General features: G+C 32.8%; 1 protein-coding gene across 4 annotated transcripts in view; it reads right to left on the bottom strand.

Annotated features, from left to right (window-relative positions):
* The window catches only part of LOC110023201 (importin-11), a 102,602-nt gene that overhangs the window by 64,562 nt on the left and 10,556 nt on the right, over positions 1–27,484 (bottom strand). For all 4 annotated transcript variants that reach the window (XM_020722495.1, XM_020722496.1, XM_020722493.1 and 1 more), the window contains exons 5-8: positions 25,669–25,810; positions 14,239–14,457; positions 14,052–14,118; positions 807–1,203 (exon numbers count right to left, since the gene is read on the bottom strand). In XM_020722495.1, the coding sequence (XP_020578154.1) occupies positions 807–1,203; positions 14,052–14,118; positions 14,239–14,457; positions 25,669–25,810 (825 nt within the window). The remainder of the gene's footprint in view (positions 1–806; positions 1,204–14,051; positions 14,119–14,238; positions 14,458–25,668; positions 25,811–27,484) is intronic.

Here is a 27,484-nt window from a genome sequence, read left to right as displayed (position 1 = left end):
ACATATATATATATATTAAAGTTAGTGTTAGGAGCTCTGATATTCGGCATTTGGCTATGGAGTCATTGACTGGTATCTCGCAAAATTCCTCATTTGGTTGCAGGAACTTGGCGATCTGTGTAGGATACCTTGGTACAGACCTGACATTGGGAAGAACTACACAATAGAGCAAACTTATTGATATCTGATCACAGTGTTTTATCATAACAGTTGCCATGAATTTAAAAGTAACCACGCTAAAAAGTAATAAGCATGCTTCAAATTAAAAAAAGTTTCATTTCTTATTCTCTTTTCTCCTCTCAAAATTCAAATTTACCGTGTTTGATTATCACAATAGAAAATTATTAATCTCGGATAAAATTAGAAAGGTGAAATGAGATTATATGACAAATTTTATCATGCATCAAACATGAATGAGCCCAAAAAAAAAAAAAGGGAAAATTACATACGCAGCACACAATTCTTATGGATTTAAATATTTCACACATAAAGTTTCATTTTTACCCACATAGCACTTTACCTATGAAAGAAAAGATGAATTTGACTATTAAAGATGATAAAGAGTGTTATTTTTCATATAATGCTTGTAAATATGAAAGTTTGGTGTGAGGTAGGGTAAATCCATAAGGATTGGGTACTATATACGTAAATATCCCAAAAAAAAACATAGCGAAAAAAATAAATAATAGTCAAGATTCACATATAAGCTGTAAAATAAAAGAAGCATAGGCCTGGAACAAGATTATTTTTTAACATAGTAAAATACCTCAAAAAATAAAGACCACAGAAGCTGATCTTATTCCTACCTTCTTATCAAAATGTTGCACAGCAGAACAACACGTTCGTTAGGCAAAACTGCTGCAATCATGTCAACAACAGCAGTAGAGATGCTTTTTTTCCTTTGTTCTAAAGAGTCTCCACTTCCATTAATTACTCGACCAGTAAGGCTAGGCTTGTACTCTTTACACTCTAAGATAGACTTGATTAAAACCATGCAATGAATCAGAAACTCATCAAAAGATGGTACTGTTTGTCCGGGATTGATTATCTTATTCAAGCAGAAATCCAAAATAGCAGGAAGAACATTGTTATCACCAAATGAGTATGGATGTCTGCTCTGAAGTGCAGCCAGAACCTTCATCAATTTAACGCAAGATCTCTTTATGAAGTCCAAAAGCTCTGGTTGTCCTATGAATGAAATGCCTGATTATGGCAGGCCAAATATTTCAATGGCAAATCAGATTTTTTAAAAAATCATTAAATTCATATTACAGAAAATATGATTGATTTCTCCTTAAAAAAAAGAAGCAATTTCCTAAAGTGTTGCTTAGCATATGATCCATTAACAAGTTCAAATAAAGGCATAAGTCCAAAAGCTCAGGTTGTGCTATGAATTAAATGCCTGATTATGGCAAGCCAAATATTTCAAAGGCAAATCAGATTTTAAGAAAAATCATTAAATTCATATTACAGAAAAAATCATTGATTTCTCCTTAAAATAAAAAAGAAGCAACTTCCTAAAGTGTTGCTTAGAATATGATCCATTAATAAGTTCAAATAAAGGCACAAGTCCCAACTATAGCAACATAACAATACGCCAGCATGATACCAGAGCATAATGCTTTCTCATTTAGCAAATGTTATATCAGTCTTCTCTGAGCTTCATAGTAAACAGCTTAAAACAAAAAAACTTCATCAAAATACAGAACAAGCAAAAAAGCTGTAATAGCAGGTACTGCTGCAATGCTTTTGTGGCCGTAATATCCTGCCCACTCTTCTGTTGTTGTCAGGGTAGATGTGATTCACTTATCAGCACCTTCATCATCAAGAGCTTTGTCACAATTGTCAAGGTTACGCTTAATGTTACCATTATTTTGGCCTGTTGAAGATCTTTTGGCAATTATCCTAGTTTAGTCAAGCCAAGAAAAAAATTTTAACTTAGTTTAAGCCTACGATTATCTTATAGTACATTTAATATGATGTTGATCTACCGAATCTGCTCTCAAGGGAAAATGACCAGCATGATTGAAAATATCAACCTCTAATTCCTAAAATCATTTGGATGTTAACAATCTCATTTACTAAGCCTAATCAAATAGTTTAATTAAAGGTTACATTAAGTAAGCTATACTTCAATTTTGCTCCACTATATGCTCAGCGTTTCAATAACACAATGGCTGTCCTGTAATAGCTGACAATTCTACCAAGGACAGTCAATCTAACAAAGGAAATTTGCTTTTTGTCCACTAATAAAAATTATATGAATTTCATAATACACTTTAAATAAGCGTAAATAAGGTGATACTACTGCATTTTTTTATTTATATGGAGAGCTAAATCCTAAGGAAGTAAACAACTCGGATACAAAAAAAAGATAGAAGAATGAGAGTTTGTTCAAATTAATTGTGTTGTAAGAAACAAGACCTTACTTAAAAATGTAACTCGAGGAACATATGTAAATACTAATTCAAAAATTAATACATGAGAGTTTTAACGAGAAAAATTATGAAGAATAAGAGAATGATTAGAATAATGAAATATGTTGTAAATTTATCCCCAAAAAAGTATAAATCAAATTAGATTTGAAAGGTAAAGTTTGAATGAGATGCCTTTAGCAACGAGAAGTCATAGGAGATATTAGTGAAATAGTGTTAAATATATAGATATTAGACCAAGTGTTAAAAATATATTTTCAAAAAATTAAAAAAAAAAGTCTACAAAGATGCCAAATGAATGAAGGAGAGGAACCAATTCGGTGTTAGTATGTAAAAACAAAAGAGAAGTCTATTATTGTGACAATTAGAGAGAATTTAAATTCACAAAACATTGGATGAAGCTATGAACACGGGTGATGTTAGAAAAAGGTTATAAAAGAGAAGAAAAGATAGTGTGGCAACCTTTATTGATGAAAAATATGACCCCAAACAAAAACTCAAACAAAAAATTAAGAGAATATGAATGATAAAACATTTTTTTAGTTTAAAAGACTACTAAAACAATATGTAGAATCCCTAGAAATCAACACTCAATTATCCCCAACATGACAACCTTACAAACAATCATTACCAGGCCCAGGAACTTAGAATTAACTAAAGTGGAAACAAACGGCTAGACAACAACAAAAAGCCTTTATCCCGCTAAGTGGGGTAGGCTACATGAATTTGTTTTCTCTATTGTATCCTATTGAGTGTCATATTTTCATTTAAAGTGATCAAACCACCTAAGGCACCTTTCTCTAATCTTATCTGCTGCTTGAGTTGCACCAACCATATCACGGATATAATCATTTCACAGTCTTTTTAACGTTTCGTTATCGGGAAGGAGGAACCGAAAAGACAAAAAGGTTGGAAAAGAAGTGAGAAGTCGGGTATTCAAAAGAGGGAGAGGAAACGAACAGCTGAAGAAGAGGAAGTCAGCAGTCGAGACATCAAACAAAGATAAGAGAGGAGACGAAAGCCAAGTAAGTATATTCACTTTATATATCACGCGACGGAATGAGTTTTACCTACCTGCAGAGACGAGAGAAATGGTGTCACATTCTCGAGCAAGAGGAAGCATCATCGAGCAGAGGAGAAGCGAGAGGTCTCGACATCAGTGTCGAGCGGCAGAAGAGGTGGCATCGGTGTCGTGCAAAGGAGGCAGCGAGTGCAGAAGTTCCTATGCACTCGATCCTGATGAAAGAACCAACGAAGGAGTTAAGGAGCAAGGCGATGATGTGAGGAAGCAAATTCCGAAACCGCGCATGAGGAAGGCAGAAGGATCGCGCGCATGATTTTAGAGTAGAAAGAGGTATGTTTTAATAAAGTTAATAGTTACATAATTAATTGTAATAAAAAAAATAATAATAGATATATATATATATATATATATAGGGATTAGATTTACTAATTAAAAGTTAACAGTTATTTAAAAATAAATAAATATCATGTTTATGTAGGTTTTCAATTTTAGAAGAATCGACAATAAAAAAAATTCAAGCACAAATTAATTGACAATGAGGTGAATACTCGTACTTTAATCTATAGTAAAACATTTGTTTCTTCTCAAATATTTTGCGGTTGATGAAAGTTGTGTCTTTTATTCTAATTGAGATACTCTTTAATTTATTGGTCATATCGTTAAGAATGTTGTAGCTTCTTACTCTCATGTTTTGGTAAATGTTTTATATAGTATGTTGAATTGAATGATATGAATACATGAATGATATTTTTATGTGGAGTGTTTGTATGTGCATGACTGATTATGATGGAGTCATGTCTTGATGGTATTGGTGGGGAACACTAAGATACTCATACACGTATAGAGAAATAGATATTGATATTGATGTGGTTTAATTGGCACAATTTTTAAACGGTCAAATCTTATGAGTTGTATAAATATGAAAGATATTGATATGCTATCAGTATAGTAAAATTCTTTTAATAGCATCAAATATTTATTAAAATATGTAAATGGCATGCAGACTATTTATTCTTCCTTGTATTATTGTAGTTTATGAGTATGAGGATTCACTAGCTCGTTTAGCTCGTTATTATTTTAAACTAACTTTCCAAGTTTAATTATCTGATTAAAGGATGAGCGAAAGAAAGAAAAATGTTTATAGAAATCGTGAACAACCAGTAACGAAATAATTTTAATTGTACTGTTTTAATTTAACTTGATTAGTAGCGCTTGCATCTATTAAATTGAAGATTAATATAGAAATTTTAATTCACACCGTCCGACTGTATGTGCCCACCTTGGTTAATTCCAAAAGCCCCGAGATGGGTCATGGCAAAAGTGGTATCAGAGCACAAGATTTAAGATTAATTAATGAAATATTGATGAAAGAGCCAATATGATAACTATAAAAAAAATTTAATAATTAAATTTAACTTAGATTAATAATTATATCAATTTATGCATACACTCAAAATTATAGAAGAAGAGAATCTGATAGAAAATAAATACAATTTACTGTAAATGTGAACGCGAATGTCCTCACCCAAATGATGGCGGCAATGACTCAACTGATTCGGAAGTCCAGATTGCAGTCTAATGGAAGTGATATTGTCGTTTGAGATAAGTACTTGAAGATATTTCAAGATTTGTCCACCTTTATTCAAGGGAACTGAAGACCCGATTGAAGTGAAGAACTGGCTAATGAAGATAGAAAAGATACTAGATAGCATGGTTTGTCTGGATGAAAGAAGAGTACCATTGGCGACGTGTGCTCGATGGAGAAGCCAAAAGATGGTGGCATGAGCAATGTCAAGACAAGTTAGAGGACATACCCAACATGATGGTTAGTTGGGAAAATCCGTGGAGCTATTCAAAGAAGGGTTTGTACCCATATCCGCTCGACCACAGAGGCAGAACGAGTTCATCAAGTTGAGGCGAGAAGAGAAAACAATTATGCGGTATGAAGTAAAATTCACAAAACTATCGAGGTATGCGCCACAGTGATCGCTACTGAAGAAGAACAATGTTATAGATTTCTTTCGAGGTTAAAGATTCTATCAAACAGCCGTTAGTACCTTTAGGATTCGATGAATCCTCGGTATTAGTGAAACGAGTTAGAGGAGTAGAGATAGACTATCAGCTCACTCAGAAATATAAGAACATGCACAAGAAGAAGATTGTAGAAGAGCATGTAGATCACTCAGAAGGATCCGATGAGAAGTCCAAGAATAATTCTGGTGGAGTTAGTGGGGGTACGACTCAGAAAGCAAAAGATAGATTAATAATTATAGAAGAGCATAAAGAAGAGCATGTAGAAGAGCAAAGTACTGGAGCAACTTATGCCAAAAGCGAAAGACAACAAAAAGACGAATGTTTAATGGGCTCTAAAACTTGCAATTGGTGACGTCGGTCGGGTCACATAGCAAGATATTGTCCATCTCTTGACCAGAAAAGCATTGAAGATCAGTAATCCAGTGGAGCTCCTGCAGAGAAGTCTGCACGCGGGCAAAAAAGATAGAATCTATAGCTTCATCTCCGACCTAAGGTAAACCAGGACAATCTGTTCGACGTCAAGTACATTCTCTTACTCATAATGAGCCCGAAGAGCTTACTACTGCTGATGGTGTCAGACATTTTCTAGCACATTTTTGTGCTTCAATAACTGTGTTATGAAACATAGTTGAGTTGTCTTGTATCGAGTCTTTACCTTTATAGTGATTACTTATCATATTAATGAATGAACTTTACTTTTTCTTGGATAACAAATGTAGATCAGTTTAATGAGAAATGACTTGAGGCATGTTTAAAAATTTCGAGGAAGAAATTTTTTGTAAGTGGAAAAGATTGTAACGTCTCGTTACCAGAAAGAAAGAACCAAAGAACCAAAAAGGTGGGAGAGGAAGTGAGAAATCGGGCATTCAAAAGAGAGAGAGGAAACGAACAGCTAAAAGAGAGGAAGCAAGCAGTCGAGGCACCAAACCAAGGGAAGTGAGTGGATAGAAGCCATGGAGGCGTATTCGCTTTATAAAACATGTCACATGGTGAGTTTTACCTACCTGCAGAGATGAGAGAAGAAGTGTCACGGTCTCAAGCAGGAGGAACAGTTGTCGAGCAGAGAGGCGAGAGGTCTTGATGTCGGTGTCGAGCAGGGGAAGAGGGGACGCCACTGTCGTACAGAGGAGGCGGTGAGTGCGGATGTTCCGACTCACTCGATCCTAACAAACAAACCAACGAAGAAGTTAAAGAGGAAGGGCGGCGACGTGAGGAAGCAGATTCTCAAAGTCGCCCGTGAGGAAGCAAAAAGGGTGTCGCGCAAGATTTTAGAGTTGCACTAGGTATGCCTTAATAAAGCAATAAACTAATTATTTTTAATAATAATAATAATAAGATATATATATATATATATATATATCTATATATATATATATATAAATATATATACATATATTAGAAAATTTAGAGGGATTAGATTTAATACTTAAAAGATAATAGTTTATTTTAAAAAAATTAATTAAATAGCATGTTTATGTTAGATTTTAAATTTTAGAAGAATTGATGTCAAAGAAAATTCAAGCACAACTTAATTGACAACAAGGTGAGTACTCATACTTTTAATCTAAAATAAAAAAATTTCTTTCTTCTCAAATATTTTGCAGTTGATGAAACTTGTGCGTGTTTTATTCTGATTAAGATAATATTTTCTTCATTAATCATATTGTTAAGAATGTTGTAACTAATTACACTCAAGTAACTCGTGTATGTTATATATACTATGTTGAATTGAATGATATGAATGCATGAATGATATGTTTTTGTAGATTGTTTTTATGTGCATAACTATGATGGAGTCACCCTTCGATGGTACTAATAGGGGGGCATTAAGGTATTTGTGCACGTATATGAAAAAATGATATTGATATTGATGTGTCTTAATTGACATAATTTTAGACTAACTCCTGTGATGGTTGTATAAATACCAAATGATATTGATATGTTATCGGTAAAGTAAAACTCTTTTAATAGTATCAAATGTTTATATTAATTTATTAGAAAGTATAATTTGCATGTATATTATTTTTTTCTTTCTTGAATTACTGTAGTTTATAAGTATGAGTATTCATTGGCTCGTTTAACTCATTATTATTTTTAATTAACTTTCCTGGTTTAATTAGTTGATTAAAAGATGAGGAAAAAAGGGAAAACATTTATAGAATATATGGGCAAATAGTAACGAGGTAATTTTAATTGTATCACTTTAATTTAATTTGATTAGTGACAGTTTCATCTAATAAATTCTAGATTAACATAGAATTTTTCACACTGTCCAACCGCATGTACCCACCTTAATTAACTCCAAGTCTCGGAACAAGTCTTGACAATCTCCAAGTGTAAAGCACTTCATGCACCTAGCATTCTCATCTTAGCAACACTTAAATTTTGTTTTATGCTTTTTTCTAAGGCTAGCATTCTGCGTCATAGAGCATTGTAGGTCTCACCACCATCTTATAAAATTTTCCTTCTAGTCTAAGTGGTACTTTTCTACCACAAAATAGACCCAATGTGTTCTTACATGTCAACCAACCAACTTGAATTCTACTAATAACACACTCATCGATATCATCATCACTTTGAAAAATAGACCCGAGATATCTTAAAACTTCACATCTTTTAATAATTTGATCAACCAAAGTTACAACTTTGTCACTAAAGCTACTACAACTAAAATTACATTCCATGTATTCAATTTTAGATCTACTGAAGCAAAGGCTGAGAGAGGAGGCACCATATGGAAATAATAGAAATTTTGAAATCAAAGTTAACCTACTGGAGTTTGATGGAGGTATTGATCCCGACAATTTCATCAAATGGCTGCAATCAATTGAGAGAATCTTCGAGTACAAAGAAGTTTCAGAGGAAAAAAGGGTGAGCTAGCAGTTATCAAGTTGAAGAAGAGTGTCTCCTAGTGGCGAGAAAACTTACAGAGAGAAAGAAATAGAGAAGATGGTGACAAAGTTGTTGATAAGATTACCACATTGGAGAAGATGAGAAAGAAAATGTAGAGAGCATGCATGCCTTCTCATTACCGTTGGGATTTATTTCTGAAACTTCAACACTACAGCAAAGAAAAATATCAGTGGAAGAGTTCACGGTGCAGTTTCACCAATTGCAAATGAAGTGTGATTTGGTTGAGAGAGAAACATTTCACAACTCGATATTTGGGGGGGAGGTTGAAGCCTGCTATCAGCAATCTTGTGCAGCTGCAGCACTATTGGTCGCTGGAAGATGTCCTGATCATAGCCTTGAAGGCGTAAAGACAGCAAAAATAGAACAAACAACCATTACCATTCAGGCAACCATCCGCAACTGGAGACATCAGGAGAAGCATGCCATAGGGAGTTGAGAAAACAGGATTGGATAAAGGCAAAGCCACATCGATTGAGAAAAAGCCCAAGAAGATAGCGCACCTAATACAGGCCCCCCCCCCCCCCCGAAAATGACAGATTTCATGAATTTGGGTGCATCACCTTTGGTTGCCTGACGAGTCGATCCGTATCTTTTACTGAGCAGAGCGCAGTAGATGAGGTTAACAATAAAAAGGAAACTGAAAAATAGGGCGATGTATATCATCTTCCCACCAGATGAAGACGAGATGCCCATGATTTGACGAGTCTTATAGACTAAGGATACAAGGGAACTGTAGTGGCTTCGTCAAAAAATTTTCTACACTTATTTCATTTTAAACGGAAATTTATTTAGTCCCAACATCGATAGAGAGAGCAGCAAGAATGTGGCATCTACACAGATTGTGGAGAAATTGAGTCTCATGACTCGAAGTCCCAACAGTGTTTTCTGATGATTTTGAAGAAAGAGAATAGATCAAAATGACGAGATTTCTAATATAATTTTTTACTAGAAGCCATGTGAAGGATCAGGTGTCGTGCAACGCGCTCAATGGACATTTGCCATGTTTTGCTTGGGAGAGCATGAAAATATGACTGCAATATTAAACATAATAGGGAATGCCTACTCTCTCATGAAAGATAGTAAGCATATCATCCTTCTTCCTACTATGGATTTTGAGACTATCGGTTCCTTCGTCTTCCCCCTCCTAATTATCAACTATTATAAATATGATATTTTCTTTATTTAGGATTAATTTTTGCTATATTTTTTTGTATATTCTTTGGCATCCCCAATTTTACATTTAGAGTTATATCCGATGAAGAGTGGTGCTCGGCTTTATCTCGCTCCAAAATGGTGATTATCCTCGACTTCCCCATCCTCTTCAACTTATCACTCGATGATCTTCTACCTGTGCAGCTTCACTTCCCTTGTTTTCCCTTCTGTCAGCCTTAATCGCTCTTCCTACTGTAGTCGCAACCAATATAGCACCTCCACCTGTTACCGTAATACCTTTCATCCCACTCAGCTTGCTGCCTCCAGCCCTCCAACCTCCCAAACCGCTGTGACCATCCTTTTCTCTACCTACCTGCTACTACTGCCCCATCATTCCTACCTTCCAATGCTACAGCCACGCCATTCCAACCTCCTGTTGTGCTACTTGTTATCCAACTGCCACCCAACATCCTCATCCTTGCCCTAGGTTGTTTGAGTTCGTTGTCGTTTATTCTTGTTATAAGAACCCTTTCGTAGTAATTTTCCCGTATTTCTACAATAATATTTACAATTTGCTATAATTTTTGTTAACTCCAATGTCACGTATAACCAAAACATAGAATTCAATAGTTTGTTACTTATTTCCAACAGTTTGTCTCGTTATGTAAACAAACTCTCTCATGTCAGTTATATCAGTCTAATAGAATTTTCAGAAAGAAAAATTAAATAGTAGATTAAATTTACAATAACTTAGTGAATATTTATCACTTTTATATACATTAATATTTTTATTTAAATTTCTAACATAAAATTCAACAATCTCCTACTTATTTCCAACAGTTTATCTCCTTTTGTGAGCAAGCTCTCTCCTGTCAGTCATACCAGTCTAGTAAAGTTTTTTCAGAAAAAATAATTAGATAGCAGATTAAGATTAAAACAACTTAATAAATAATTATCACTTTAATATGCATTAATATTTTTATAAAAAAGTCTAACACGATTGTTCAAAGGAATATGTTGATCAATCTACAAAATTATGCATTTTTTATTTTATAAACCTTATTAAATCATCTTAATCAATTATATTTTTCATTTCATTTTCCTTCAAAAAATCATCTTAAAAGCACTACCAAAAATATGTATCGATAAAAGTACAACATTTAACATTTCATTTACCATTTTGTACTAATAAAGGTACCAATTTTATCATTTTCTTTATCATTTTGCATCAATAAAGATACAATCATTATAATTTTATTTACTTTTAACATGCACGAGTATAATAGCAACCCTAACTCAATATCATAAGGAGGTGACTCCTGATAACTTATCATTAATTTTTTTTACAAATATTTAATTCATTTAAATCATTAAATCCAAATATTTTTTATTTTATACAATGCAAAGGTTGAAAGAATTAAAATCATAAAATAGTTATTTTAGCTTTACTTTTCTTCTTTCAAGTATAAGATTGCCTTTAATATGTATGAATTAATAAAATATTTATAAAACAAGAGAAACTAAGTTTTAAGCAAATAAACCATTAATAACTCACCTTGACCTTTCTAAGTCCTCTTTATTAGCTTATTCCTTTATTTTACATGCTTTGGCTATCACCTATATCCATTAAACCTGCATATATAAAGATTTTATCTTTAAAAGAACCGACTAAAATAAAACTAGTTAATTTAAATCTACTTCCCCCAATAACCTTTTGAATCAAATGCTCTTCCAAATTTAATTGTTGATTTCACTCATCAAAATATAATATCCACTTAATAACATTTAATTAAAACAATATAAATGAATAAAAATATAAACATTTACCTCCTCTTTATTGTCGTCAATTCTTCCCAATTTCCAATTCAAATATCTTCCTCTTCTAGCAATGACAATAAATAAATAAAATAATAACTAATACTATGCAATTAAATATATAAACTCCCAACATAAAAATTAACCGTGAACATGCCTCACTTTATCACCAATATCAATCTCCTCTTTTTCTTTAATACAATTATTGTCACAAATTAATATAATTTAATAATAATATTTTTAATGAGCATTAAATCTAAATTAATCTAAAATTTTAACTTCGTTTACTTTATAGCCTTCCCTTCTAGGTGATCCACTCATCAATCTCAAATCAGAAAATTCCTTCTTCAATGTTTTCTAATTTAGTTTAACATAAAACCTACATTAACACTTTAATTTAAATTCAACTTAATCTATTAAAAAATCTAATAAAAAACCAAACCCTGACCTTTACTTATATGCTTGGTTTAGTTCTTCCTCGCACCAAAAGCCGCACTCAATCGCTCCTTGTCGCATGCTAGGACTCAATCGCCTCTTCTCCCGTACACAGACCCTCACCTCCTCTTTCATGTGAGAGAACATGATGCGCGAGATTCCCTTCATCTTCTCTTTTAAGACCGACTTGATCTTGCCTCACGAGTGGACTATCTCCCATTCTCACCTCTTTGCTTTCTTCACAGATGTGATTTTACCGCTATGGTTGAACATGAGCCTCCTTTTTCTTTTTCTTCTTCCTTCTTCTCTGACTCGCTTTCTCCCATCTATGTCGTATTTTTGTTTGTTCAATTGGGGACACTCGCCTCCTTAACAAAGAAATATTGAGAAGGTTTACTACTCAAACCAACGTTACCAATTAAAATTCATATTATTTATTTATTTGTTTATTTTCATTTATATCACAAACAAAGGTAAACTGAGAGTCGGATAGGGGCTCTATGCAGGAAAACAAGCCAACCCAAGAAGATCAACTGTTGATTGGGCCAGCAGGAAATCTGTGAGGTCTGCAAGTTGCCAGCAGAAATATTGCTAGCCTTCTCTTGTCATTAGTCTTGGAACCGAACAAGAAGAAACTCCAAGTAAGGTAGAAGATAAACTGTACTACCCTTTGCAATTTGAAAAGGTACGGCACTATTCAACATACCCCTTTAAGCTCGTTTCAAAACACCATGCAATTCAAGCTTGACGATCATTTTTTTCAAATAGAGTTATTATCAATGCTTTTATCGTAATGCTTGTAGTTTACATATGAGGGAATAAAAAAAATACACTCATCTTTATTAAGACTTTTTTCTTTAAATAGTGTTGATCTAACTCCTCAGATTTAGTTCAGTAATGATAGACAGAGTTGTGCGTTATCCTGATAGTTGCCTTATCACCATAATATAGAATAAGAAATTTGATTGTTACGTGTCGTTCTTCTAGGAGTAGCAAAAGCTAGATTAATTTCTTAAATACTAGCCCCCTTCTTGGGTTCCCATCTAGATATTTTAGAATCCTCAAGGCCATATTCAAGAGTTCTTCGTGAGATGCATGTAAGAACAAATTTACCGTCTTTATAAAAAAATATAACCTGATTGCTGAGCTTAAAATACAAAGAAACTTAGAGCTTAAAAACAGCCATAATTGGGCAAAGGGCAAAGAAAGGGAGGAAATTAACAAGGAAGCAATACGCCTAATCAATGCACTAAAGTATGTGATGAATGCAATATTTTATATTTCTTCCGCATTAGGAAACAATGGTAGCAGACAGCAAGGAAGTGAGCTGGTTCTTGCATGATAGAATGCATTTGGCAAATGTAGATGGAAGGCTGTGAAATGCACAATGGCAACAGGCAACTAGAGGAATGAAGGTAGATGGATGCAGCCTTGAAGATGGCCGGCTGTCAACAACAAAACGTCAAACATTTTGCTTGTTATAAAGAGCTACAATTAACATTTTTCTAATTCAATTAAATGGCTAGGTTCAATGGATGAAATTGAATAATTTTAATTGAAGGTAAATCTTGAGAAACAATTTTCACACTATGGTAACAAGTTATTCAACACATTCATCATAACATTTGTATTTCTAAATGTTGATCACTTTGTTTCTCAACACAGATCCATAGACTTTATTGCCTCAAACTTTTCAAAAAATAACATAAACAAATTCACATTATACACTTGTACAAGCTAGTGTAGTGATCTCATATAAATGAGATCATAAATATGAATCATTGGAATGTTCTAGATCATTCACAAACACCACAACTAATATGATTGATAGATTATGGCTCACACAAGAAAAACGAATTGTGCTGCAAAAGACATACCCAAATATCATTTATCCTCTATAGTCAACTTATGAAAACTGCATTGACAACTATTGAATTGCATTCACTAAAATCAGTCTTCATTCTATTAATCTTCAGACCATCTCATTTTACCTACATTATTCAATTTTTTTATGCTCACTACTAATGTAAATGTCATCTGCAAACCTTGGTTACAAGAAGAAAAAAAGCCTTAAAACAAACAATACTCGCTAAAGGGGAAATGGGGACAAGCATTTTCTAGAGGTCGAACAAAGAAAGCATAATAACCACAAATGAATAATAACAATAATGGTACAAACAACAACAATAATAATAATAGCAGGGCTCAAGAACATAGACATATTAATGGAAGAAACGTCTTACAATATGGAAGAAACGATTGAATAGCACTCAAGAGCATAGGACAGACCTCCTTGACCGACCGAACCTCCTGGGAAGTTAGCATGGCCGTTAAACACATAAGAGTAGTGATAGATAATATAAAAAAATAAATTAGAAATATTAGACCAAACGAAGGCGTTTCATGATGGAGAGGTATAGTGTTACTTACCTGAGCAGACGTTGCATCGCTTGCATTTCCAGAAATAATCAGCTGTCGAATTATCTTAGTACAAAACAACCATCTTTCACAAGTCAAAAGTAGACTACTTTGATGTTCCCTCAAAGAATTTGATGGATCAGGCAGAGCTAAACTGGAAAAACTCTGTAATATAGTCTGTACATCACTCTTCCATAGGCTCCACGAATAATCGAATAGTAGTGCAGCTATCTGGAAAAGCGGGTCATTACGTTTCTTCAGAGAAAGGGATACCATTGATAATTAAAATCGTAAAAATTGTTACACTCAGAAAGAAATTGTCCTTCTCAGAAACCTAGTGAAAGTAAAAGTTTTAAGGCAGCTCAATCGCCTTTAAAACAACATAAAGTCATTTTCGAAAGAACTGTAGCTAACTGGTGTACTACAAAATAAAAATTAAAATAGAACGTAAATACCAAGTTCTATCATCCTACGATAATTTATCATAGATTATGAACTAATAACGTTACATAATGAACGCCTTACCTAAGGCGGCAAAAGAATAAATTGAAAATCCAATTAAATCTTCTAGCTGAAATGACAACCTTGATCGACTTTATACAATAAGAGCACCAAACAATCTGACTACTTATTTTCATCATATTAGCAATAAAAAAGATCAATTTATCACATAGTAACTTGAATATAAATTTTATAAAGAGTGAACAAAACTTTTATCAGTTTCTTCATCGTAGAATTAGATAGAGAAACTTAAAAGACACAAAAAATTATTTTTATGAGTAAAATTCAAAATTTCAAAATTTGAGATATTCATGAAGAAGCAAATGTTATGTGAAATAAAATTAACAAGCACTATTAAATAAGTAGCAAAAGATGTGTTTGGAGAATCAAAAGAAAAAGTTTATATGAATAAAAATAGTTAATAGTGGAATAATAATGTGCAAAAAAAGATAAAATATAAGAAGTTATGTCATAAAAATTGGTTTGAATGTAAAAGCTTGGAGAACTGGGAAAAATATCAAACGGCCCGCAGGGAATCTTAAAGAATAATCTGTGACGCTAAAAAATCTGCTTTTAATTATCTTTATAATACATTAGAAAGTAAGGAAAGTGAAAAATATATGTATAAACTAGTCAAACAAAGAGAAAAAAAAAGTAAAGATTTAACTCAAGTAAAGTGAATTAAAGATAAAATCAAAAAGTATTTTTCTTAGAAAAAGATATTCGACATAAGTGGGTGAGTTACTTTGATAATTTTTTTAATGAAGTTTCTGAAAATACGATCGACCTTAGTGGTCTTAATATCGTGAATAATAATAAATCGTTTCATTTTTACCGTCGCATTAGTAAAAAAGAAGTTGAGGAGACTTTAAAAAAAAAACCAATGGTGGAAAGTCTGTAAGACCTGATGATATCCAAATTGAAGTGTGGAAATATTTAGGAGATTTGGGAGTTTCTTGGCTTACTAAACTCCTTAATATTATTTTAAAAAACTAAAAAGATGTCTGAGGAGTGGAAGAAGAGTATTTTGGTCCCCATTTTTAAGAATAAAGGGGATGCACAAGAGTGTGCAAATTATAGATGAATTAAGTTGATATGTCATGCTTTAAAGTTATGGGAGAGAGTAATTGAACATAGGTTAAGACGTACCACAAAGATTTCTCATAATCAATTTGGATTTATGCCGAGTAGGTCTACTATGGAAGCTATACATTTATTGAGAGGTTTGATGGAGAAGTTCAGAGATAATAAGGAGAATCTACATTTGATTTTTATTGATTTAGAAAAAGCTTACGATAAGGTTCCATGAGATATCCTATGGAGAGTTCTTGAGAAGAAAGGTGTTGATATGACTTATATTCAAGTCATTACAGATATGTATACTAGAGCTGCTACTTGAGTTCAAACTGAAGGAGGATTGACCAAATATTTTCCTATTTCTGTTGGATTACATCAGGGATTGGTTTTAAGCCAATATCTTTTTGTTTTAGTTATGGATGATCTTACTAGACATCTACAGGAGAATCAACCTTGGTGTATGCTTTTTGCTGATGATATCCTTCTCGTGGATAAAACGAGAGAAAAAGCCCAGGACAAGGAGTCTAAAGGCCTTCATTTAAGTAGAACTAAAACTGAATACATGGAATGTAATTTTAGTAGTAATAGCTCTAGTGACAGAAGTGTGACTTTGGGTGATCAAATTATTAAAAGGTGTGAACGATTTAGATATCTTGAGTACGTTGTTCATAGCGATGGTGATATAGATGGGGATGTTAATAGTAGAATTCAAGTTGGTTGGTTGAAGTGAAGGAATGCTTCGGGCATTTTGTGTGATAGAAAAGTACCGCTTAGACTGAAAGGAAAATTTTATAAGACGGTGGTGAGACCTGTAATGCGATATGGCGTTGAATGTTGGCCTTTAAAAGAGAAGCATAATAATAAGTTAAGTGTTGCCGAGATGAGAATGATTAGGTGGATGAGTGGCTTTACACTTAGAGACAAAATGCGAAATGAATATATCTGTGATAGGGTTGGTGTAGCTCCTGTGACAAACAAAATTAGAGAAAGTCGTCTTAGATGGTTTGGTCACATTAAACGTCGACCATCTGAAGATCCGATTAGGACAGTAGATGTTTTAGATTCAACTTGGATCAAGAAAGGCAGAGGTAGACCTAGGAAGACTTTGGCTTATTGCGTTAAAAATGATTTTAATTTACTAGAACTAAATGAAAATATGACACTAAATAGGACGCAATGGAGAAAAAGGATTCATATAGCCGACCCCACGTAGTGGGACTAAGGTTTTGTTGTTGTTGTTGTTGTTGTTGTGTTTACCAAAAAAAATAATTCTTATTGTCATCATATTGGCAAAACTAGTATTTTTTTTTTCTTTAATTCATAAAATATCCCACAGAAAGACGGGGCAAAAAGAATGAAAAAGTCTCCAGTTGGTCAACCAACTTGCATGGCTAGTCAAAGCAAATGACCAACTAAAAGCTATCGATTACCATAGTTAGCAAGAAATGAGTACCAAAGAGTCTCGCCTAATCGAAACCCATAAACGACTGCTTGGGTTGGTTGCAAATTAACTATTTTGTCAAGGCTACAACTCATTCAAAGCTATATGTGTTGGATAAAACAGGCATTTATGCCTATTTTGAGTGCAACCAATATATGGCCGCCTGGGAGATATTTAACCCAGTCTAACCCAGGCACGCATGTCTATGTTTAAACCTAACCCATGCGTGGCCACTTGGAAAGTTGGATGACCAACTAGAAGTGTTCAACGACCAGTTGGAACCATTGGTTGACCAGCTGAAACCATAGGTTAATGAAACGCAAGGCTGGCTAAAGAAATGCTGCTTGACCAACTTTTGGTTGTTTGACCAAAAATCTAGTTGACCGGATTGAGCATTACTAACTCATCCATCTGTTGGAAAGCGAGTTGGGAAACATACATTAATCATTTTTCAAAATTTGCAATTTACGTTAAAGGATTAGAACAGTATGAGCACTTGTATTACCTTGTACCATTCAAAAGCAAGCAAGAATATTTTGCATTACAGCAAAACAAAGGTAAAATGAATAATTTTTAATATTTATTGTTTAAAAAAAAAACAATTCACCCAATTTTAATTGTGTTCTATTTTTTTAAGTTTATTAATGGAATGGTAGATTCAATTTAGTTATGGAATTCCATAGCTACAATAATTTATTGTTAAAGTATTGGGACTTATATACTCATTATGAGGTTATAAGCAAAAGTGGAATACAATTAAATTCATATAAAAAGGGAAATCGTTTGACTGCCATAAAGATGAACTTATGGTTTATATCATATACAACAATATATTAAAGCATAAAAATTTAAATAAAAATGCTTCAATGTAATGACAGAAGTATGACTAAAGATCAGATAATGAATAATTTGTGAATGATAATGATGAGGCAACATCATCGGATGTGCAAAAAAAATTTCAATGTTAAATTCTTTGATGGAGACAGAAGTATGACCAATAGGTCTGATAATAAAAGCCAGAAAGAAACAAGCAAAAAAAGTATACATTAAAATTTATGTAATTGAAGTTTTAATATAGCCACTTGTTTAAATTTTTATTAATATTTTATAAACAACATTATTTAAGATGGAGAAAAAAGGTTGAGATTAAAGATGAGGATGAAAGAAAAAACACGAATACAATTGAAGCAGGGGAGGAAGCAATTTATTATTTTTGTTTTTGGCATTTTATTATCATCTAGGCGATGCAATGCATTACTTCATGTTGACTCTTATCATATACTGATCTTAAAATTTAATCTATTAAAAAAAACAAATCACTAACACCACTACAATCTACAATTTAGTGAAAACAAATTAATTTACCGCCGTTTCAAATTGAAGAGCTCCTTCTGTAGTTCAATGTCTTATGCCATTAGGGAAAGCATTTCAATCTTCTCAATATCATACTGAAGATAATTCAACTGCTATTTGATCCAATGAAAGTCTTCTTGACGTCTTCTAGCTTTAAGACTCCTTTAAGAGTGTAAATTTAAATAGCTCTTCTTCTTGTGATTATTATATTGAGAGAGATTTTGAACTTCTTATAGCACTAATTAAGTTCTTCTCTTCAATGGCAAGCACCTTTGAGCTTACCTCCAAAATAATTTCAAATAGGAATAATTATAGCACTCATTTATGTCCTTACAAACTAGCTCTATAGTTCACAACAATGAATTTTCCTGCAAAAATATTCCTAAAGCAACAATTGTAACAACCAGAAAAAAAAAAGGAAATTTTATTTTCTTAGGTCTGTTCAAAAGGAGAATTCATTTTGATGGGTTTAGAGATGAATAAGTTGTCTCCATTCAAATCCGTAGTGAGTCAAAGAGGAGAGTGGGAGGCAGAGCAGTGGGAGGGTGAGGAAGGATGACGCCTCTTAACTTATAGTTGACATTACTTCAGACTGACTTCGGCAATTATCTTGTGTCTAGGGCAAGAAGACGCCATTGCTTGTGGCGGGGATGTGGTACTTGTTCATGTGTCGAAGTCGACACTAGAAACGACGTCAGTATCGCGTGCAAGGGGCTTTACCACGTGCAGAAAGGAGGGATTGTGGGGTCAATCGGAGTGTGCCTACTGTAAGATCTAATCGAGTAGCTTTGTGTGTGAAGGAAGGATGAGAGACTTTGCGGCGGATTTGCAAGCGGAGGAATAGAAACGACCAAGCTGATCCGAGAAGCCAAGAAGAGAGCCTCGTGTGGGAAGCATTGGACCTATTTCATGTTGAGGGCTTTGCATACAAGTAGAGGACTAAATAAGTCAAGACGAGCACTAGAGCTTTGACATGCGAGTGGGTCGAAACAAAATGGCGAGAGAGGTATTGATTTTGAATTTTTTTTAAAGAAGATATTTGTTTATTTATTTAGATGCAATTAAGTCAGATTAAACTTTGTAAACTAATATTAGTGATTAATTCTGGACGAGAAATTAAAGAAAGAAATATTCAGATCAAGGCGGAGTTTTGTGCAATAAAGAAAGATATTAATAAGGTTAAGGTTAGGATTTATAATTTTATCTTTTAAATGGTTAAATTAAAACTAATTGATAATAGTATTAATTTGTGTTTATGTTAATTTAATATGAAAGCATGGAATGAAGAAAATTGGATTATAAATCAAGGAAGTTTTGTTCTGTAAGACTTGGACACCCTAATTGTTGAGTTTTATAGAGGGAGAATGAAAGGATATGTAAGGAATAGGGTCTGATGTTTTTTTATGTAATTTATTTTGCATTGTTAATAAGTTAATATTAATATCTTATAAATTAAAACTGGTGATTAAGGTTGTGTAAGAGATCAAAATAAGGACGAGGAAGATAAGACCGGTGATTGTGCAATAGAAAAGAAGATTTCAAGAAGAACGACATAGATAAGAAATATTGAGGTGAGTAATTATATTTTTTAAGTTATAATAATATTTCTGTTGAAATTATCTTGATTTCAATATATTCTCTTCTATATTTTATATCAATGAAATTAAACTACAACTGGTTTTTCATATTCATAAACATGTTATAGGTATGTAAGCATATCTATATAAATAATGAAACGATAGTTTTATTTTTTATAGAATGACATTAGTTTATACATTACTTTTAGATTATCTTAGGATGATATTTATTTGCCAATAGATCAATAAAATATATTTCATGAGAAATGAATCATGTTATGAAGAACTAAAATAGCGTATATATGAATGTTTGTATATGTATGCTAAGAAAACGAGTTCACTCCTTTATGATACTGGTTGGCGATGTAAATACACCCACAAGCATAGATGTTTTCTTACCACCTCAGATAATCATATAATTTAGAACACAAACCGTTGTATCGATGAGAAAATATCATTCAGAGTGAATAGGTACCATTCCAACTCAAATAATATAAGACCTAGTACTGCCTTACGATGTTAATAAGATATGTATTGTCCAAGAGTGTGTAAAATTATGTGTTATATTTAGACGGTGCTCCTAAAACAAATCTACCAAGTTAAGAACAAGATGAGCATTAAATTTAAAAGATTCAAACTTTAAAAATAAAATAAAAGGCAAAGTATGAAAATATTCTAGATTTCTTCTATGAGCAAACATCATGAAAATATGATGTAAATTATTATATAATTTCATAAAACATATTAGAGAATAAAAGCATACATATTACCTTTTTTTTTCTATAGGATATTGTATTTTAGAAGTGTAATTACTCCACTAGGTTATCTTGGATAACTCATGATACTATTTTATTATTTTTTTTCAGGTTTAAAATTTTGAATAAGATGAATACTAGAGGAAAGAATATGTACAAAAGGTGAGGTCAACAAAAAAAATGTAATCTAATTATTTATTAAGTAAGTTATTTTCTATAGTAGCTCTTTCAATTTATATTTGGATTGTAAAATGTTAGTGATAGAAAATAAAAATAAAAAATAAAAAATTTTAATTTCATCGTCGAACCATATGTTCAAGCTTTGAAAGTTCCAAGCCCTGATTCTGGTCGTGACAAAACACACCTAAGAATTCTGAAGTATAGTAATGCATCAATTGCTTGAATGTTGGCCTCAGTTCTTGACATTGATTCCACTTCTCCTTGCCAATCATACTTTCTCATAGCAAATTGAGCAATATAGCACAAGGGTCTTCTAGAGTCATAGCATAGTGCATAGCAAGATGCGCATGAGTAAGAAAAATCATTAATCCTTAAAAATTCATAAATAATTTATTGTTGATTCAAAAATGAATGAGATAATACATCTTATTGGCAAAAAGATACAATAATACAATTAAATTGAAAGATAAACATTCGTAAATACAAAAAAATCATGGTTCAATGGTTCAAAAAAACTAAACTTTAAAGATTAGGGACAAAGCAAAAACAAAAAATTTATTTAAAGTCACATATGATATTAATAAACTAAGCTAATTTTCCGAAGTGTCATCATTGTTACCATAGATCAAAATAGTTTCATTTCCATAATGATCACTCCAAATTAAATATTGTTCATCACCGTTATCATTTTCGTATGCAAGTGTGATCAGCCAAGAAAAAGACTTCTTTTTTTTTTGTTAGAACATATCAAATGTTGCATTTTTCTCATATATTACGGGTTTTCGCTATGGTGTTCCATGTTAACTCTCTTCAGTAAAATTCCATGTCATTTTCCTCATGAGACTCATCATTCAATTTCACAATTACCTACTCATTGGCTTCAACAGCTTTAGAAATGCACACTAATCACAAAGCGCAGATTACCCCGTCTTAACTAATGCAGCAGACAAACTCTTTGCCTGAACTCATGCAATGCACTGTCATCTCTGCTACCAGCTCATGGATCTGTGAGGTCACTCACAGCTAGCTTACCCATAAAAGGTTGCTCAACTGTATAAGGAAATGGATCTGGGTTGTCCTTTCTTATGGAGAAATCTAGACTACCCGTATAATTTCAGTTTCATGTATTTTTATTGTAATTGTTATAGTCCCCGATTTTCTATATTTCTTGTCAGAATGTTTTCTAGAATTATAAAAAATATGTGCATATGCTAAAATAATGTTCATTCAACCAACTTTCCAATTTACATCATGGTATCAGAACTATAGAACACCTCATCCATCTTTTCAGATTATTTTGTGAAATAAAATACTTTCCAAAATCAGCTCTTCTCTACTGTAACGAACAAATTGTTGTCATGAATTTTCCACGCATGGACATCAACAACGATACTCAAATTTTCTTGGGACTATAGCTAAATCTAAATCCAAAAAGTCAGTTGCAAAACATCCATTAAATATATCAACAAAATGGAAACAGCTATGTAAAGTAGCTGCAATTGATTCACATGTTCTTGAAAAGAAAATAAAAAGATAGGCCACTTGGCATTGAACCTAAGCAAGGAGATCCCATGTTTAATGTCTGGGATAAATAAGAATCAATATTGATGTCCTGGCTGTGAAATTTGTAAGTCCTAAAACAAGTGATATATAGACATTCCTCCATTCAGCAATAAAATATGGGATATAATAAATTAAAAATATTTTAGTCCATGAAGCTGCACAAATATATGAAGTCAAGACCAATATATCATTCACAAGGAACTGAAGGTAATCCATCACACAATAGACCCGATGCATTCCTACACTTCAACCAACCAACTTGAATTCTCCTAATAATATCCCCGTCTATATCACCATCACTTTGAATAATAGACCCAAGATATCTAAAATACGCACACCCTTTAATGATTACATCACACGGTTACAACTCTGTCACTAGAGCTACTACTACAAAAATTACATTTCATGTATTCAGTTTTAGATCTAATCAAACGAAGTCCTTTAGACTCCAATGTAGACCCTCCATATTTCAAGTATTTCATGAACTCCTCTAGTCTTATTCACAATAAGGATATCATCAGCAAAAAGCACACAATAAGTTACACCCTTCTGTAAATGTCCAGTAAGAGCATCCATAATTGAAGCAAAAAGATAAGGGCTTAAAGCCGATCCTTGATGCAATCCAAATAAAATAAAAAAATACTTGCTCAATCATCCTTTTGTTCGAACACAAGAAATAGCTCTAGTATACATATCTCTAATGACTTCAATATAAGTCATATCAACACATTTATTCTCTATAACTCTCCAAAAGACTTCTCTTTGAACTTTATCGTCAACTTTTTCTAAATCAATAAAAATCATATGTAAATCCTCCTTATTCTCTATGTATTTCTTCATCATACCTCTCAATATATGTATAGCTTCCATAGTAGACCTACTCGGCATAAATCCAAACTGATTATGAGAAATCTTTGTACCACGTCTTAACCTATTGTTCAATTACTCTTGTTCAATTACTCTCTTCCATAATTTTAAAGTATGGCACATCAACTTAATTCCTCTATAATTTGCGCACTTTTGTGCGTCCCTTTTATTCTTAAAAATGGGACCAAAAATACTCTTCCACAACTCTTCAGGCATATTTTTAGGTTTTAAAATAATATTAAAGATTTTATAAAACCAAGAAACTCTCAAATCTCATAAATATTTTCACACTTCAATTGGGATATCATAAGGTCCTGTTGAATTTCCACCATTGTTTTTTTTTTAAAGTCTCAACTTCTCTTTCACTAATGCGATGATAAAAACAAAAATTTTATTATTATTAACGATATTAAAATCACTAAGGTCGATCTTATTTTCTGGAACTTCATTAAAAAAATTATCAAAATAACTCACTCACCTATAATGAATATCTTCCTCTAAGAAAAACACTTTTTGATTTTCATCTTTAATACACTTGAATTAAATTTTCATTTTTCTTCTCTTTGTTTGGCTACTTTATACATATATTTTTCATCCTCTTTAGTATTTAATATATCATAAAGATCACTAAAAGCATAATTTTAAGCGTCACAAATTGTTCTCTTAAACTCCTTACAAGCTACCTTATATAAAAAAAAATTCAGACAAATTAAAAAAAATAAAACAAAACAAAATGGAAAGAAAAAAAAGAACTCAAAAGAATATCAAATCAAATAAATAAAACAAAAACAAGAGAAGGCTAAAATTTAAAAATAATAATAATAATAAAACTAAAAAGTCTACCCTCTACCCTGAAAACCACTCCAAATATAAAAAGTTTAATATAATACGAGCCTCCAGCCATTCCTAATGTGCCTAACAATTTGAATTTCACCTCCTTAAGGTCAATTGTGTCAGAGGGGATTCGAAAGCCCGACCAAAGGGATCTTATATCGTGGATGCCAACCAACAGGTCGGAGAATGCAGCACAGATATGTGTGTGTGTCATGCTAATTTGAGGCATTCACATCATACACCTCATGCATAAAACCTCGAGGCATATAGCCTTAAGGCATATAGTCTCAAATGATAAAGGTGCCAACTTTGCTCGGGCCAAAAAAATTGTAAGTCTTGAGGTGCTTATCAGGAGACTCGCGATGAGGTGCTCGATTTGAAAGCGCCTCGAATTAAATGTAGTTACTGACATTATTAAAACTAAAGAAGGAAAAAATCTCAAGACACAAGTATAATGAGAAACAAGTAAATATAATAAATATGAAACATCATAGAATCATTTGAGTACCACAAAGAAGAAATAAAGAGAAACTAAAAAACTAAATAGAATCACAAGAAAAAGAAATATGTATAACGGATACTTGTACTCTAGCAATCTCAAGTATTACCTCTCTCGCGATTTTAATGTCTCAAAAATGTCCATTTCTAGCTCTTGGATCATTGACTCGGTAGCTATAGAGCATATGGACAACTCATACAAATTTATTTCAAACACTTGTTGTTCTAGCAACACAAAAAATAATTCCTGACAATGAAGCTGATCCAAGGAACATTCTCATAAACAAATCTTTTACAATCTTAAATGTCCTCCACATGCATAAGTAAAAAAGATATTATACTCGAATTGAAATGTATAGTCTCATATGAAGAAAGCTGCCATGTTAGGAGTCAAACGCAATAAACCTTATCATTTTATCAAAATAGGGGTAGTTTGGCTCCATTTTCCACAGATTTTGTGAGAAAAAAATCCTTGATATAAAGGAAAGCCTTTCCTCTATTTTATCTTTTTTTCTTTCATTTAAAATTCCAAATTGAAATGAAGTGATTCTTTTCTTTCTAATCCTCTTCTTTTTCTCTCTGAATTTAAACTCCCACTTATCGTGTAAGTATGAAGATATGATTATATGGAATAATAGAAACACCTAAAGTAAAATTGCTTCCTACTTTTATCCTTATTAGAAACACGGCACCCAGAAACTTTTGAGCAACACATCCAAAAAATATGCTGAACGCTAAATAAGAAAATGATATTTTAGTATTTTTAACATGAGGATCAAGAAAGCCAGAAAGATACCTCAGAGAAGGTTCTTTGATCAGCACTAAGGCGCTTTGTTGACAGTTCCTTTAATGTTCTAAAAAGAACCATAAAAACCCTATGTGACGTTAGTATGTCCGCTGACTGAAGCTGCTGTGCCAAGAAGGAAAAAAGCTCTGGCCTGAGTAATAAAATGTAAAAATTAACACATAGAGCATCTAAATACATGGCAAATAAAGCTTATAAATCAGTACAACAAAAGGTCAGATTTCAGCAGATACAAGCTGCTGCTCTCAATAGAGATCAACAGTCCTGAGAAATACCATATCCAAAACCAATTTCTACCAAAGTATCAATTCAATAACTTCTGAATATTGTGCATTTACTTATTTAACTGAACTAGACATCTTTGACCAAACACTTCTCCCAATGCAAAAGACATTTGAACACATCCTAACAATCTGAGTATAAACAAGGGATAAAAAAAGTAATACTGTAGTGGCCAATGCCACCAAAGTTTTTTTTTCTTTTTTTTTTTCCTTTTTTTTACTTTTATGCCGTTTATCTTCCATGGAGCTTATGATAAATTATACATAGGTCCTTACATTTAATGATTCTAACTTTTGAATGTGCCAATTTCTTGAAAAGTTTGTAATATCTCCCTAATACCCATATTCGAGGATTCCCAAAACCTCTCACAATATCAGCTAAAACGGCTGTGTCCTTGTTCATGATATAAAGCACGTCCCTATGACACAGGCCAGTAAGATCAAGCATTTAAAGATTTATGATTATCAACTGACAAAGACTTTTGCAACTGAGTCATCTAGTAGTAAGATGCCTTTTAATTCATCAGCAGTTAATTAATCTTGATTATTTAAAGCAAATGTTGTGAATATTCATTTATTTACTAATCAGAATTAATAACTGAAACCTTAAAGATTCCACTAAATAATTGCATCATACGTCTAACAGGATAGTTAACTTTGATCGACAAAAAATTACAGCTATATGGTTGTAAGGAATTTTCAGTCCCTCTTCCTATACTTTCAGGCATTAGTATAACCTATTTTGCAGATTCAACAATTCAAATGTTTGGAGAACCCAACATCAAATAGATAGATTTGTGATTTATCTTTTTAACACTTTTTCGCTTTCCCAGTCAAATTTTGCAGGGTTTTTACAGTTTTATTGTCCATTCAACATCACTTTGATACAGTACAAAATAGCTTGTTTTGTCCATTTTCATAAGGAGTGTAAACGAGCTACAAATAAGTTGAATTAGATTAATCTACAACCATTTTTAGAACTTTGATGAAGTACAAATTAGCTAGTTTAGTACAAAAAAAAAACTAGATTTTCATAGGCCAATCAATAGAGTCAAATCAAGTGATCCGGAGTTAACCCAAACCATGACATAAGACATAAATTTATTAATAACTTTTAAAAAAAAAGGACGGTTACAATGATGGCTCAAAAGAAAAGAGAAGACGCCACATAAATTAAAACATGAAACAAAACATTACAAGCAAGACTCGAAAGATAAAGAAACAACAAGCTCGACGAGAAGGGAGTTCGGAGAGGTAGTGCTGGAGTGGCGAATGCGGTGAAGACCGGGCCGATGTCGTGAGAAACCGGGCAGCAAGTAGGCGCTCGTCGAGACGTAGAACCGCAGCTGGAAGAAGCGGAAAACGTCGCGAAGGGTGGACACCGAAGGCAGCAAAGATGACGGTCGAAGCCGAATTGAGACAAGTATGGAAGCCAAAGACGAGGAATCAAGACACAGATGGCAGCAGAAGCCGGGGAGCAGAGGCAAGTCTGGCGATCGAAACTGAGGAGCGGAGACACGGAGGGA

This window comes from Phalaenopsis equestris, unplaced genomic scaffold, assembly GCF_001263595.1.
Source record: "Phalaenopsis equestris unplaced genomic scaffold, ASM126359v1 Scaffold000223, whole genome shotgun sequence".
NCBI lineage: Eukaryota > Viridiplantae > Streptophyta > Magnoliopsida > Asparagales > Orchidaceae > Phalaenopsis > Phalaenopsis equestris.
Note: the sequence above shows the minus strand (reverse complement) of the source record. Positions and strands in the feature narration are given on the sequence as shown.